Source organism: Sturnus vulgaris, chromosome 1 (genome assembly GCF_052056855.1).
Source record: "Sturnus vulgaris isolate bStuVul1 chromosome 1, bStuVul1.hap1, whole genome shotgun sequence".
Taxonomy (NCBI): domain Eukaryota; kingdom Metazoa; phylum Chordata; class Aves; order Passeriformes; family Sturnidae; genus Sturnus; species Sturnus vulgaris.
In genome coordinates, this window is record NC_142243.1 from 93,050,490 (window position 1) to 93,067,103 (window position 16,614).

Here is a 16,614-nt window from a genome sequence, read left to right on the forward strand (position 1 = left end):
ATAACAAAAGCAATAGAAAATTCAATAACTGACTTTTCTATTCAGTGGAGGTCAAAGGACCAGCCTTATTGCATTACTTTAATCCAACAGCTCCTCTACTGTTAAATTGAAATGTCTCACCCACAAATCTATATTTCCACAACACATTTACCTTCATTTTTACTAAGAGCAAGTAAAAACTTAAAAAGGTACAGACTAAAAACAAGCTTTTTTACCCCTGGAAAATATCTAAGAGTATTAAAAAAGAGTTTATTAAGTACTTAGTCAATTCAAATTGTGACTGGGACCAAAATATGTTTACTACAGCAAACAGAAGCAATCAGGAAGTCATACATGTCTCCTATAGAGCCTCCTGGCTTTTCCACTCGGGGTAATCATAATCACAGCATAGCGCCGTATGCAGTACACGGTTCTCTTCTCAGGCTTCAGGACCCGCGAAATCACTTCCACAAGTTTATTGTGAGGAATGTTATCAAAAGCCCTGGACAAATCAGCCTGAAATAGAAGAAATATCTTCCACCACATATTCAACAATATTGCTGCAAACACTATGGTACTATAGAAGAAGTATTGCTGTAGTGTGTAAGCAAGGCTGAAGGACAGATCATATGGGAGTAAATACATTGCATCATTCAGCCAAATCTGTGACAAAATAAAAACTCACTGCTTATCTGAAAAAAATTTCCCTGCTCATCAATCCCTTAGAAAGGAATATCCAAATCATGTTTTAACACAATTCTTATTATTGACAGAAGATTATACCATATGCAACCTTAAATCTAACACTGAACCCCTAATTTAACTTAGTAGCTGGTATTCTCATGTTTAAATATTTTAAGGAACTTGCCTCACCATACAGCCAGGGAGATGACATCTTAGATTTTTGGAAAGCTGCAAACCTACATATTTTACCTTTCCCTTCCTTTCCTTTTCATATTGGAAACCTACGTCTGCTTTTACTTGTCATAATAAAAACAGAAAACTTTCTGTAAAAACAACAATCTTTGGATTATTATAACACGAATTATGTCAATGACATGACCCTTTGCCTCAAAAGATAACAAGACAAAACTATGGAAGTTATTTCAGGGCAGGATGACAAGCAACATGAGAGATGAGACCAGAGCCCCCCTATAATACACACAAATCTGTGTAACTTATGTATTTCTGTTTACATTGCCCCAATTCAAAGCTATGACTTGAAATTAAACACAAAATGTTGCTTACTAGACAGAACTGACAAAAGTGTGAAGATGAAGAGCAAACTCCTTTAAATAGTAGGTTACCACAAGCATTGATTTTTTCCTAGTGGGAGAAGAAACTTATTGGAAAAACACCAACCAGAAGTTGTATGTTCATTTTCAACAGAAACTAACGATACTGATAGAAGGGACCAATTTTTTAAGAGACATTTAATTTATTCAAATGCACATAGAACATTTTTTTCTGGTTTTCATATGGCTCAAAAGGCTGAGCTTCTATCTATCTTTCTCTCACTTTTATACCTAGCTAAATCTAACTCCAAAAAATTCAGTGCATGCATAGAAGCAGGAGCTCCTGCACAAAAGACAGACAGAAAACACCCAAGTAAAGAAAGCTCTACTGCAAGGACACTTATCTACAAACAGCAATCAACCACCCCCATCAAAAAACTAACCAGTCTGTAAGGTATGCACAAAATTTTATTAAGGAAAGAAAAAAATTATGTAGTTAGATTACAGTTAGTACAGGTATAAAAGTATCTGCACACCCTGATTTTGAAAAGCTGGTTTGAACATGCAATAAAAAATACATACCTTTACACAGTAGAAATGAGGAATTTCACCGCCAGATTCAAGAATCTTTATAACAAACTGCTTCCATGTCTTGTAGATATCATCTTTCCCAAACACTGAGGAGCCTATAAAACTGGTGTTTATAGTCCGTTCATAATTTAACGCACTAAACAGATTTTTTAGTTGAGTGTTGTAATGACTCATCTAAAGAGATCAAAGAGAAGCACCTTAAGTTATGCTGCAACACATTAAATTCTTTGTAATACATAGATTACAAATTTACATGAAGTTTGGGATTATATTTATGCATTTACTCTATTATTTTATTCAACTGAAGCTTTCAGAAAGCCTGAATATCACTGCAGTAACTACTTCAAAGTGACAAAACAGTCTCAGTTTTGTTTTTTTTTTACAGTTAAATCCTATTGAAAATATTTTAGCGCCTATCCTTGACTCTTGGAAATCAGAGTGTAATAGTTACAGTGATAAATAGATGAATGCCAGCAAATAAAACCACCACTGATCTGAAAATAACTTAATAAATATCATTCATTCTCTCTGTTAGAGATACTGACAGCAACAAGAACAGCAAAGAGAAGGTGTGCTCTGAGATTTTATGCTAACCCCAGCTGCACCACCAACTGTGCCTCTGGAGGTACTTTATCCAAGTAATGGAGCAAAGATTTAACTCAGCTGTGGGAGCAGTCAAGTACATCAGAGCAGCACTGAAGTCCTGCAGGTTGATTAGCTCTGTAAATACGATAATGTGGAATATTATGTGAAGTAACACTCCACAGTTCAGAAGTGCTTTTAGCTGATGCTCTTTTCATCTGGTCTGGGATCACACGGTATGAAGTTAGTGCTAAGAAGCTGTTGACATCTCACCCATTTGGGGAACATTCAATCTTGTGAATGAGACTCAGCCTTAAGGAAAATCAATTAATGCAGCCATGCAAGATAGTGAAACTGGGTTGCCACTATGTCTTCTGGTTAACTGCCCTGTTAAATACATTATTCTGTGCACTGAGTGTTCTGTCTCTGTTCCCACACTGCAATTACTTTCAGCTTCCTTCCTATCTCTCTACTGTGCTTGCTCCAGCTTCCTTGCCCTTCCTTAGACCCTCTTCTGTAACATACCCAGCTCACCACTGCTCACTGGCTCCACAGGCAGCTTCACAGATCAACATGCACCATCACTATTCAGGCAAATCCCAATAGGCCAGACTCACCCATATCAAAATAACAAAATTACCTTAGAAGCTGTGCCTTTCTATTGGGCTCGTTTCCTTAAGGGAGGTTTGCAAACAGAAGTCTGTGATTCTGGAACTGGAGGCTTGTGGTAATTAACCATTGGAAAGGGAGAAGCTAAGCTACAACAGACCCATTCAGCCATTCTGATCAGAATGTTACAGTCCACCATGTTGAAACTAGCTTTATGTAACAAAAATCCTTACTCCATCTATTAATTACCTATATCAAATGCACATAAAATAATGAAGTAAATAAAAACCTTCTTTTCTCTGCTTTCCTTGCTGAGTGCTTGTGGTTCAACAACACCATCCACTTTTACTATGGGTCTCAATCCATTTGGTTTGGGAATAAACCGGAGCTTTGATGCCATAGGAACAAATTTCTTTTGACGGATAGTTTCCATGTCCTCTGAAGACAGAGGCCGTAGCTGTACTTTGACAAAATGGTTTCTAAAATACAAATACACACTTAGTGTAAGCAATAGGAAAAGCTAAACTAAAGCCAAATATTTTTCTAAGATAGTACAAATACTAACCTCTACAGAAAGTGACATGAAATTGTGAATTTCAGAACAATATCACAGTATCTTAATGACAATGTAATACAATAAGAGACCACACATTTCTGCTTGATGCAAATAAAAACTCCTCTTAACACAAATTAAAATTTAAGATCGTGGAATGCATATGAACATTATGAAATATGTTTTATACAAGAAACAGGAAGTTGGATATTGCTCATGTTTCAGAAGTTTAAAATACATTAACAAAGTTGAAAAGAACCTTCTGAAAACTATTCTATGAGAGCTCCTGGGAAGAACTTACAAACTGTAATGGCTGTTTTACTCCCAACAGTTGGAGGATCTACCACTTATTAGGAGTTATAGGTAATTCACGTACTGGGATAAACAAACAACATAAGGGCTTTAGGTATCCAGGACTTTGACAAGCAGGTATCAGTTGAAGCAAACAGCAGAAAATAATGAAAAACCAAAGGCACCTAAGTCACAGGCTCTGAGCTTCCCAAGTTCACCTTAATGGGAAATATGTTTTCTTCTCAGATCCCTCCCTTCAGGATTTACAGTTCCACGAGGCTTCATCAAAATCAATACTTTTCCATACAATAGATCAGGAAATGGTGGTGGAGCAAAAGCCCATTTTTATCTAAGATGAAGAGTTAAAGTACCCTACCTGCAATATAAAAAACCTGGATCAATCTCCTGCACTGCCTGCATTGTTCAGATGGACAAAATGTGCCCTACAGACTAATAGTTATAATATTACCCCAGGAAGTAAGTGAGGCAATTCAAGTCCTTACAAAAGAAGGAACGTCAATCTAAATCTGCATAAAGACTTTTTATATCCCACACAATCCAACAAGCTGGTTTAGCAAAAGGAGGCTACACTAATTACAAAAGGCAGTGGGTCAATGGCAGAAACCTGGTAAAGACGCTCTAGGAGACACCTGAGAAGCCAAGAATGCAGGTAAGAGAGGCACACAAACACTTCTTTTGTATACCTACACAACTCAAACACAAGCTCATGATCCAGCTGCTTGGGATGCTTGGGGTCTGAGAGATACAGTGCATGACACCTAGAAGGTATAGTGGCATGCAGAGCCAGTGAGTTGAGTTACTGAGAAAAGTTTTGAGGATTTATATTCAACATTTCAAATTAAACTCCTGGTACAGATGCTGCCCAAAGGAAAGCAGAAAGGATTGCTTTTCCACAGTGAGGGATCACTGTTCTTTATAGAACTACATTCTTTGCTGAACACATCATCTACTACACTATTAGACAGATAACCAGGACAAAACAAGTAACTCCAGTTCAACAGAAGAAACAATGATCAAATTTCCATCCCTTTACAGCTCACATTCAAGACCAGAGGGAAAAAAACCCAATTAATCCCTATCACTATATTAAAAAATATGGCTTCCTTTGAAAGTAGAGACAAAGGCCAGTTATTGGCAGATCTTCACTACTACCTCTGGCCAGCTGGAGAACTGGATGTCATTTTGCCTGCAGCAATATTCATTGCTTATTTTATGGCATTTATAGCAGCACTGATCATTTTGAATGTGCATTAATCTAGCAGCCACTGAACGATGCTGCCCTCACTGGCACTCACAATGCTGTTAAGCACTGAAACTTGAAAGAACTTGACTGGATGGTCCTGCTGTCTTTTGACATCTCACCTCAATCTGATGGTGAAGATTCAGAATTTCTGCAGTGTTTCTAATCCTCAGCAGCCACTGTGTGTGACAAGGGCAAGGAGGGCACAAGTTTTAGGAAAACAGGTGCTCTCACCATAACACCAGGTTCATTATTTTTAAAACACAACTTCACATTCTGCAGGCTATTTAACTTGAAGCAACTGTCACAAAATACTCATTTTTTCTTAGTAAATTCTGCTTTTAATTTGGGGAATAAAGTTTGGTATTGTTTCAAAAATTAATAAAGTTGTCTGTGTACAATGACTCTGATCTCTACCAATACAGCAAGGCTAATATAGAGATCCAGGACCCCTCTCAGAACCCTGCTTCATATCCTTGAGTGGGATTCTGCCCAGGATGATCTACTTAAAAGGACAGTCCTTCAAGATGAGCATTTACTCCCTAATGACAACACAGTCTCTGCAAAGGTAAGCTCACAAGTAAAGTCCAGGTGCACTCCAGTCCAGCCTGTTCCATCCACTCTCTTCCTCCAAAGGAGGATGCAAAGGAACTCAACAGGAATCAGTGGCTACCAATGCCTCCTGCTGAACCAGCTCAGAGCAACCGCCTTGAGCAGCTTCAGCTGAGCAGAACCAGAACAACCACAGAACATGCAATACAACAACAACGGAGGTCACCAGAAACTCTTCCTCCAGAGAAGACAGAAACAGTCCAACAGCCTTTGGCACTGCTTCACCAGCAGTGCCTGGCTGATTAAGAGCAGACAATGTCTGAACAGCCTCAAAATGGCTTAAGGCTGCCAGAAGCACCCGTATATTCCAGTACCCCAATTTCTTTCCTCCTATGTGAAATTGGCAGCTGGCCACCTGTATGAATGCAGGAAGCTGGACTCGTGGCAGACCTCATGTAACACATCACACTTCAAAGAGCAGCACTGAAAGCCCTGTCAGTGAAGCTTAACTGCAGCTGCTGGTATCAGACTCAAAGTCCTAAACTACATAAACTGACTGCTGTAGCCAAGAGCAAACATCCTGTTCTTAGAACACGCCTTTGCCAAGCATGCGGCAGCACTTCCTTGGAATGTTTCTCCAGTTTCCAACTACTTGCAGTTTTAGGAATCTTCCAAGCCAAAGGCGAGAAGGGGCTTCCTGCATAGTAAGGAAATCAGAAGTAAAGGGGAGGGAATCATAAGAAATAAAACCATAGCTTAAGGTCCTTTGAGTTCAGAGCACCTTGTCCTTTTCTGAGAAACTGGGAACATGAACAAAAGAGCTAAATCCCAAGTTATTTGTTTTCTTTTAATCACAAACTTCACAAAAATCTATTATTCGCTACTTCTATTATTTTTTATTGTATCTCTACTACGTAAGAGTCAGTACTTGATCATATTTTGTGCCAAAAATAGTCTTTAGGTACATTAAAACTGCATAAAACACTAATTGCAACACTACAGCTGTTAGTTTGAAGACAAGACAAACAATATGTGGGACTGGAGATTACATTCTACTGCTATTTAAAGCGCTATTTTCTGTGCTACAACTGCAAAACAAGATAGAAAGCCCATTAAGTGCAAACACTTGTTAAACAAAAATTTAATGCAAGGAGTGGCACTGAAGATACAAATGCTGAAATCAGGGAGTGATGGGGCAGGAGGGGAAAAATCACACATGTAACATTTTGGACCAAGAAATAAGAGCAAAAGCAAAAGGTTCATCATACAAAACAGCCACTAAAACACAAGACAAAGTATGCTAATTTTTCACAGTTCCAAAGCTCTCTCAGACACCAGCGATTTATAATGAAAACCTGAAAGATGTGAACTATGGAGATGGGTGAACAACACTGTTCATTAGAATTGCCTTTCCTATTTTCTTACTTAATTGTTTAAAATTTTACCTTAAATAATGCCCTAACTTAAATGCATGCATTTTTAAGACCAAAAAACCAGCACGGAATTCCAGCCATACTAAAAAAAGGAGCTGCAGATTCTAAATCCCTTAGCCTTCAAAAAAAAACCAAAAAACCAAACAAACAAAATCCTAAACCGACTAGGATACTGCCTGATTTTTATTAATAGAGTAGTACAGCATTTCAGCATAGTCTTGGTTTTGCTGTTTCTAAATTAAAGTAGTTAAAGCAAATTGAGTATTTTTAAAATGAACTTTCACAAAGCTACTTTGGGATTCTATCACTATGCTTTACTCATTGTTAAAAGGTATAAAAAATGGATTTATCATAACTAAATCCTCTTCATACATTATTATTCCAAAGATTTTTCTTCTAATAAAGAAATCTAAATTTGAATTAGTTTTGTTACACAAAACATTTCTGAAATTACAAACTCTGCATGCTAAAAATCACAGGTTGAATTTTCCTCTGGGAAGTGAAGCAAATAAAATGAAGATAAATGGGTAATAAAGCAGAGATATACCTTTACACTACAAAACACATGATTTCTATATATCCATTAATGTTTAATTAGTTTTCTAGTGTTACCTAATTCCAATGTTCTGTAACTTGCCCCAGATAAACTTTCGGTAGTAGAAGAGCATGTTTTTCTGGAACATCGTCTCGGTGATATAGAAAAATGATCTGAGCAACTCAACCACATAGGTACCCATCAACCAGTATAGGAATTTGGCCAAAAGTTCTTCACGGAAACAATGTTCATCGGCAGGAACAAAGTAATCACCTTCAATAAACAATTCAAAGGTAGTTATAGCAACTATCAATTCTTAGCATGATTAAAGAAACAGAACACACAAACAAGAAACTTGCACAAAATTCTTGACTTAGCTTGAGGTCGTTAGAAAGAAAAAAGGTAAGTACAAACAACTACACAGATGCCACTCCAGATTTTCGGGGCATTTTATAATGCAACTGACCCAAGCTTAAAGTATAAACACAGGAACTAATCTGCAGTGACAAACTGACATAGAAGATACAAATACATGCCATAGTAGCCCAAAAACTTACTTTCTTCCCCCAATATTGATTGTGCAATATCCTTTAATGCACAAAGGCAAGATTATTGTGAAATGAGAGATAAAATAAAAAGAAAGAAACCTACTACAATATAAAACTTCTAAAAAAAGGAAGCAAAAGACTGAAAATAACTTAGGTAGACTATAAAAATTAACAAAATTAAACTGGGATGATTTGGGGATAAGAATGATATTGAGATTTCCCAATTATGTGAAAACGAATTAATTCCAGGGTTAGAATTTATTTCAGACATCCTATATAAAACTTATTACTGCAGTCAAAGTAAAACAAAGAAAAAATTCAGATCACCCAAAGTCCATCAGTACTTCCAATATTTAGATGGGACAACAATTAGGAACACAGAGCATTCCTAACTACTGTCAAATTTAAGGTCACATAGATCTGTAATTATGTCTAAATACAGATGAACAATGAATACGACCCTGAGCTACAATAGTTTTGGCCAACTTCCAATAATAATTTTTCTAATTACATTTAAAGAGTAGAATTTAGCCCAAATGCTAAACAAGATTCTAAAACAAACTACACAGAAATACTAGTTTAGCTAGCTTGCTTAGTACAAATCATGGTTATGGCATGAGTGTGTTAAAAACAGCTTAATTTTGATGCAACAGACCTGACAGTAAAATTTATCAAATGGAAATAATTTTTCAGTTTTCTAATCTGTTTGGTTTTTGCATGCTCCAGGGCAGAGACATTTTCATGTATTTACAGAACTTAAAAAGAGACTACTACTACTTCAACGGAAGCCAGTTAACATCAGGGAAAAATTTCAGAGTTGGAAAACTCTCTAACTGAAGAGTTGCAATATGCAGTTGAATCAGGATGCTGATAGGTAGCTGCTCTGGAAATAGATTATTTCTTTTCTAAGTTCTTGACAACAGATGTAAACAATTACTACAATTCAGGAAATTGTCAAAAAGACCACTACTACTTTTGGAGGAAAAAACAACACCACTTACAGTGCAGCAAAGCAATTTAGAGCATGTTTAAACATCAAGCACATGAGAGTACTTCCATGAAAATTAAAATAAGCCTATATATTGCTTTACCTGGAATATGGCCAGAGAAGAAGAAGGCATTATATTTTCCAAAGATAACATGCTTCAAATTACTATGAATCAAACACATATTTTACAGTAAAGTCTTTTTAAATATTTAACTCCTCAGCATTTTGGAAAGTGTGGTTTTGAACCACCATTTCTGAATAAAGAAATACTGTTTCCTAGAATTAAGAGTTTCTTATGAAAGTGTAACCTCCCTTATTTTTGACATCAGTTCTCAAACATCAGACTTTTGATTTCCCTCCTACACTTGAAAGAACCTGTAACAGTTCCAGAATTTACCGCACCTTTTAACAAAAGAATAACATTTCCAGCTCACATTACTGTAGGATCCAAGTACAATACCAGGTAAGAATAAACACTGTAAGTATACCAGCTAAGAGAGTGCAATCCATATTGAATAGATGAAGAACAGAAGCATAGAAAAATGAAAATATGCACTAGATCCTACAGCAACCAACCCCAGAACCACAGCTTCAGCCTAGATTTAAATCCTAGGATAGTGTCTGAAGAACAAACTCAAGGAAAGGAAGATTCACCTGCCATTTGAAAAGAAGATTAAACAGAAATGGATTAATACACAATCTGGAGCAATCAGCTGTTGCCCTAATGAAAGCTTTTTAGCTAGGGAACGCTTGGCCTGGAGACTTCTGCATCACCAATTAGCCAGGCTGAAGCAGTGCTCAGTAAGGCTCTCTTGATCCTAGAGAAGGGCTCTAGAAAAGGTGACAGATGATGACAGCTATTTTTACACTGATATGTAGTAACAGGACAAGGGGGAAAGGTTTTAAACCGAAACAAAGTAGGTTTAGATTAGATATTAGGAAGAAATTCTTTACTGTGAGGCTGGTAAGGCACTGGAACAGATTGCTCCAGGTGGTTGTGCATGTCCTAGCCCTGGAAGTGTTCAAGGACAGGTTGAATGGGGTTCTGAGCAACCTGGTCTAGTGGAAGGTGTTCCTGCCCATTGGAGGGAGGCTGGAACTAGGTCTTTCAGGTCACTTCCAATCCAAACCATTCTGTGATTCTATAGTAGGCAATCCCTGTATTGAATAGGTCTCATATTCACATCTTTCTCATAGGGTTGATGTGAGGAATAAAAAAAACCTGGTTTTATTCACTCCCATAGCAGAGGAACACATGCTACTGCAAGAGTCTTAATTTGCTTTTAGCTATTTCTGAACTCTTACAGTAACAAACAGGCAGTTTATTCCTAACATGCTTAGGTCATACCTTAATGGATTTTCAGAGTTACTGCAATTTGGATAGTAGGAGTGGATAGGAAAGAGTGTTGGTTTTTTGTTCAGCCCAGGTTCTGAATTCATGTTTATGAAAATGTCATTCTTTTAAACACAAACATCATGAATTCAAACAAGTTTTGGAAGGAAGACAAGCTTAAGTGTCCTTCTACCATCAGTTACAAACACTACTATGTTTGCTCTCTCAGCTATGGTTATTACCAATGAACTCAGCAATTCTGAGTCCAGATTCAATATCCTCCCCTTCCCACCTTAAACATGAACATCAATCATCTAACAGTCTCACCATTTAATTCGTTAATATAAGAAGTACCTTTGCCTAGACGAAGCCACATGCAGTCATTCACTCTCATCCTCCACATCAACTCCTGCAATGAAACCTTAGCAAACCTCCCCCTGGAAATGAACATTTTGACATTTTTTAGGAACCGGCACTTGTTGTGGTATGAACCCCAAAGCTCAGCAGGGATGACCTTCTCCAGGCAATCCCTCACAAACATGTACACCTGCCAGTAGCTGCTGTGCTGCTTGAGGAGCTCCCTGAGGGCTGCATCTCGTGCCTCTCCCGGGTTTTGCTCCTCACTCGGCAACAACTCCCCGCGCAGAGATTCTGCAACGGGAGCACCTAAGTTGTCTGGCACATTAGTATGACCAGATTCACATCTGCTGCTTGACACACACTTAGTAGGCTCTTTCCCAAACTGTTCTGCTTGCTTCTGAACCTCTGCTTCCCCAGGCAAGGCTGCCTGACAAGATAGATTGATTTTTCTCATACTGATTTCAGATATCCGAACGGGGCAATTTTTTCTCAAGAGAGCTAAGTAAGCACACTTTCCATGGTTCTTTAGCAATTGCTGAAATGTATGCCTCATTTGCCGGTAGCGTTTGGGCAACGCCTTCTTTCTCCGCTTGCGGCGTTTTGGCAGACTTTGGTTATGCCTTTGCTGCACCTGATTTTGGCTTAAGAATATAGCTTCTATAAGCCGTCTTCCACCTGCCTGAGAGTCCTGCAAGCGATTCAATAGAAATGATTTAGGAAAACATTCATGGAAACTCCTGCAAGAATACAGAAGAGACTTCCTCTCAATGTATACTGCAGAACTCAGAAGTCTATTTGGTAACTTCTTTGATAAATGAGGTTGGGGACTTTCCCGCCCTCTGCATTTTGAGGTACCCTCCATGGGTTCGGTTTCTCCCGAAGGCAACTGAGATTCATAGGTATGCATCTCTACTCTTTTCCTGTGCGTTTCTGCTTGCATTTCAGTGTTGGAGCCTAAAGGTTTGTTACGCTGAAGTCTCTGCAGAAGATAGCTTTTACCTGCCAAAAACTTCCCCCTGCCGCGAGACGTGTGAACTAAAGAAGGACCAGACACAGCACTATTACTTCTTTCAGAAATATGGGGGGTTTTAATGACACTTTCAGAACGTGGTGCTACATATTCAGTTTCAGGTGTCTCGGAACTATTTTGGTTTAGATCAGGAACAAGATTACAAGCCTTTTCCTCTCTCACTTTCTCCCCTATTTTTGCCCTCTTGGCTGGAATTTCAGGTTGCTCTCTATGAATCTTCCTTTTTTGAGATGGAGCTGTAGCTGAAACACATGAACCGGAGCTACTCTGTTTTTCCTGATGTTCAGTAACCATTCTGATCTGTTTGCCTGCTTTAGAAACAGCTTTTGCAGAACACTGGTCAGTGGGTACTAAGTTTTGTCTCTTGTTTTTGCCTTCATTTCTCATTCTCATGGAGACATTATCTTCACATCCTTGTCTGTACTTCCATTCATATGACTTTAAAAGATACTTTCTATGAAACATAAGCCTTTTTCGCACATATTTAAGCAAGCTAGTACATTTATACTTTGAGAACCTTTGTCTAAAAAACACCAGGGGTGAGTCTACATTATATGAAATAAGTTCATAAACCGGTTGCCCACAAACTTGGTAACAATTACTAGGGGGAACCAGCATAAAGACGGCGCAGTGTTCCAGTAAATACATCATCACATCATCCCCTATCCGGCTCAACAGTGTCTCCCAGAAGCCGCTGATACAAAGAGTTTCTGTGGCAGTATTGGGCAGGTAGCTGTGTATCTTTGACAGTGGCACGACTGGGAATTGAGAACTGTTTTCATCTGGTAAGGAGTATCCATATGCGAGGACATTCTTCTTCTTTTTTTCACACAGTCTCTGAACGACTCTTGAGGTAACTTCACTCTGACTAGATAACTGAGGAAACAAAGAAAAAAGAAAATTAGCTTTCTTCACTTACTCCTCCATAAACCACAATATACACTTCAAATAAAAACACGTGCAAAGATACACAGCCCTAGCCATCAGCTTCCAAAACAGTATTAATGATTCACAAGCATCATACTCAAAAATTCAGATTTTCCAATCGTAATGTAAGATGTTAACGATGTTAACACGCAGCAACGTAAGCCGATGACTTGAAGGAAGTCTTTTTACCATCTGCCCTTTTGATCCTGGCTTTTATGTCCAGGAAACGCCCTACACTATTCCCCTTGAGTCCCTCAGCAGTTCAGACTCCACTGCCTCCCGTGAATCCGTGTTCGCAGATCCACGTTTGCAGGCACACATCCGTACATACGTGCTCGCGCAGGCTCCAACCTCCAGGGAACTAACGCTAATTTTCTTGAGGCCTCCATTTCCTTTCATGTGAAGGAAAACTCAACTAAACGACTCGGCACACAATTCCAAAACCCATTTAACAAGTCGTCCTGGGCTTGCAATATCTGCTTCCTACCACAGCACATTTTTGCTCATACGGCGCTAAGAAAAAAGTGGTCTTCCCCTCTCTGAAAAGCTTTTCCTCCGCTTAAACCCCGACCAGCAGCCCGTTCCACCCGCCTCTTCTCCAATCTCTCAAGAGTGGGGCACTCTCCATCCCCAGTCGCTCCCGGGCCACATTCGGCTAGTTCATCCCTCTGCACATGGGCAGGCGGGCAGTCAGGGAGCCCCACGCACACAGACCCGCAGCGCTACCCGCTCGCCCCGGGCCGGCACCTGGGCCTTGCTCTCCCAGCCCCAAGGAGAGGCAGGGGCTGGTTCCGAGCGTTTCCCGCTGGCGCTGGGGCCGGGATGAGGGGCGGATGGCTGTGGGAGCGGGCCGGGCTCGGCCGGCAGCAGCCGTGAGGGGCCAAGGGCCGCCGCGCCGCCCCCGCACACACGGGGCGCGGGAAGCGCCGTCCCCGGGAAGCCCCGGCAAGGCTCTCGCTGCTCGGCGAGGGCGGAAGCCCCTCGCCCCCGGGCCCCTTCCTACCTGCTGGAAGGTGAAGGGCCGCGGGATGGGGCGGGCGCCGCGGGGGACGCACACGAGGCACTGCCCCACGAAGGTGCGGTAGCCGGAGCCGTCGTCGGCCCGCAGCACCTCGGCGTCCCCGGCGCCGCCGTCCCCCAGCCGCCGGACGAAGGTCTCCAGCGGGACGGCCTCGGCGTAGCAGCGGCGCAGCGCGGAGACCACGGCCGTGAAAGGCTCCCAGCCCGCCATGCCGCGGCCAAAGAAGGCATGGGGCCACCTGGGGCCGCCGCGGCGCCCCTCCGACGGTGCCGCTCGCCCGCCGGGCATCGCGGAGCAGCTGCTTAGCGGTGAACGAACGAACACATCAAGGCATTAGCTGCAGAGGCGGGAGAATAAGAAGGCAGGCAAACCATCCTTTTAAAGCCGCGGCGTGCCGGTACCCTCCGCGTGGCGGCGGGGAGGCGGTGACGGGGCGGGGCCGGGCCGGGCCGGGCGGGGCCGGGGCGGGCCGGGCGGGGCCGGGGGCCGCTGTCCAGCTCCCCGGAGGGCGCGCCGCGGGAGGAGTCCTCTCCGAGGAGCGCTTCTTTTCCTCAGGATCAGCGCTCCATTGAGGATCTATCTGAAATAAGAGCAACTCCAAGAGAGATTATGGTGGAGTTAAACACACTAAACCATAAAAATACCGAAGTGGCTCCCCCTGTTTTTTGGTTTTTTGTTTTTTCTTTCATCAAACTCATGAATGAAGAAGCCAAATCGCTTGCGGTAATGTGTAACCTCCTGCTCCAAACTTGCCTTGGTATCTGAAGACTTCATGATAGAAAACTTGATGCCAGACTATGAAAGGGATTGCAGTAGAGTCCTGGGGAAATGCAGGTCTCTAGGACCTATTTATGTTCCAAGTGAATTAGTAGAAATCCTAGAATTATAGCATGATTTGGGTTGGAAGGGACTTCAAAGTTCATTTGTTTCCAACCCTCTTGCCATGTGCAAAGACAATATATGTGAAATATCTGTGCGATAACAGAATTAGGGGATGCTGGAAGAAATACAAATTGCTCAGCCAAAATTGCTCCCATAATGAGTCCTGCTCTTGCGTTCTGTCAAGTGTTGGAAAGACATGAAAATTATGGTCATCTGGTTGATTTATGCTACTTGAATTTCCAAAAACCTTTGCAAGGAGATGTGACATGACACATCACATAAATTCAACAATCCCAGGACTTTTGAGTAAATAGGCAAGATGGAGTAGGCACTCTACCATGGACTGTGAGGTGACCATCTTCTACCCAGGCTTCATAGTTAGGTTGTTGTGAGTATCCTGCAGAAATATGAGTTCTCTTCTTCCCAAAGATTAGAGAGTACCTCATCTTTGAGAGGAATCATCCAACAGATCCCATCGTAGAGAAGGTGTGTTACTGGGTGAAAGGAGATGTTAGTGTCCCCGTGGACAGTCTTGTCCCTGGTACTGGTGGTGCCATGCAATGAGTAATTCTCACCAGTGGCAGGGACTGACATGTAGAAGTTGTGGGTCTACTGAGGCAGAGCAATGTGTACCTTCCCTTCCTCAAGCGAAGGGAAGCCTTTACAGACTAGGGAGTGAGGTCAGCATTCCACCACTCATGGACGACTGGCCTCCTTTCCTACTCAAACAATTAATTTCTTCCTGGGAGCAAAGCAGCTCTCCTAATATCAGCATGGCTGAGGAGTCACCTCTCTGGCACCTTGTGACCTACAAGTTGAGGCATTCCTACATCAGTTTCAGTTCAGCACTGCCTGCTTGCCAGTAGCTTTTAGCCCTTAACAGAGATAGGCACCAGCTGGCATTCCCAAGGGAGGGAGAGCAGTAACACCAGGCTTCATGGGACCTCAGAGGGGCTGTAACTGAAATACTGCACTGCCACTGCATACTGAGGGGCAGGGGATTTGTAGACAGTCTGAATCCATCAGCATCTGCACCTCGGGTAGGGATAAAGCTGATATCCTTGGTCTGACCTCTGAAGGATCTATTTCACATGTATTTCCCCCAATGTCTCCATTGCTCCAAAGGTGACAGCACTCTTAAGGTAGAATGTTGCCTGTGGCAAACACAAGGTTCACCATTTCCTGTGAGAAACATGTTCAGGAAGAAAGTAAGAGGAAAAGGAAGAAAAAGGGGTTAATTAATCTCTGCCAGCTGCTGGCAGGTTTATGCCTGTGCCTCTTCCTGATGCCTGCTTGGTGGCAATGAGCACAGCAGTGGTGGAGGGGGGGAGGACTGCTGCAGCCAAGCTAAGGGAGGGTCTTTCCTCTTTCTTTTCACAGGTGTTTTTCTGTGTGTCGACCATTGAGCTGGGGAGAGAATTCAGGAGGGAGAGGGGCAATCAAGTAACATGGAAAAAGAGTAAGTTTAATTATTTTGCTTTTGGGGTTTTTTTTAGAGGGGTGGCAGGATGAATAAGGAAAATAATAGAATCACAGAGACATAGAATAGCTGAGGCTGAAAGAGCTCTATAGAAGTGTCTATTCCACCCTGCTGCCCAAAGCAGGTTCACTTAGAGCAAATCGCCAAGTGCCATGTCAAATCAGGCTTTAATACCCTCAAGGATGGAGACTCCACAACCTCTCACTAGGCAACCTGCTCCAGTGCTTTATCACACTTTTTTTAAAAAATCGTGTTTAAATGGGATTTCTTCTCTTTTAATTTGTGCCCACTGCCTCTTATCCTGATATTGGATACCACTGAGAAGAGTATGGACCCATCTTGTATTTATTCACTTTGATATGATCCCCACTGAGCCTTTCCTCCTTGAGCTAAATAATCCCAGCTGTCACACAATCTCCTCATA

General features: G+C 41.4%; 1 protein-coding gene across 1 annotated transcript in view; it reads right to left on the reverse strand.

Annotated features, from left to right (window-relative positions):
• The window catches only part of TERT (telomerase reverse transcriptase), a 30,237-nt gene extending 16,121 nt beyond the window's left edge, over positions 1–14,116 (reverse strand). Inside the window, exons 1-6 of the mRNA XM_088171831.1 lie at positions 13,811–14,116; positions 10,845–12,756; positions 7,699–7,894; positions 3,286–3,475; positions 1,797–1,979; positions 334–495 (exon numbers count right to left, since the gene is read on the reverse strand). Of these exons, the coding sequence (XP_088027957.1) occupies positions 334–495; positions 1,797–1,979; positions 3,286–3,475; positions 7,699–7,894; positions 10,845–12,756; positions 13,811–14,116 (2,949 nt within the window). The remainder of the gene's footprint in view (positions 1–333; positions 496–1,796; positions 1,980–3,285; positions 3,476–7,698; positions 7,895–10,844; positions 12,757–13,810) is intronic.
• Positions 14,117–16,614: the final 2,498 nt, after the last annotated feature.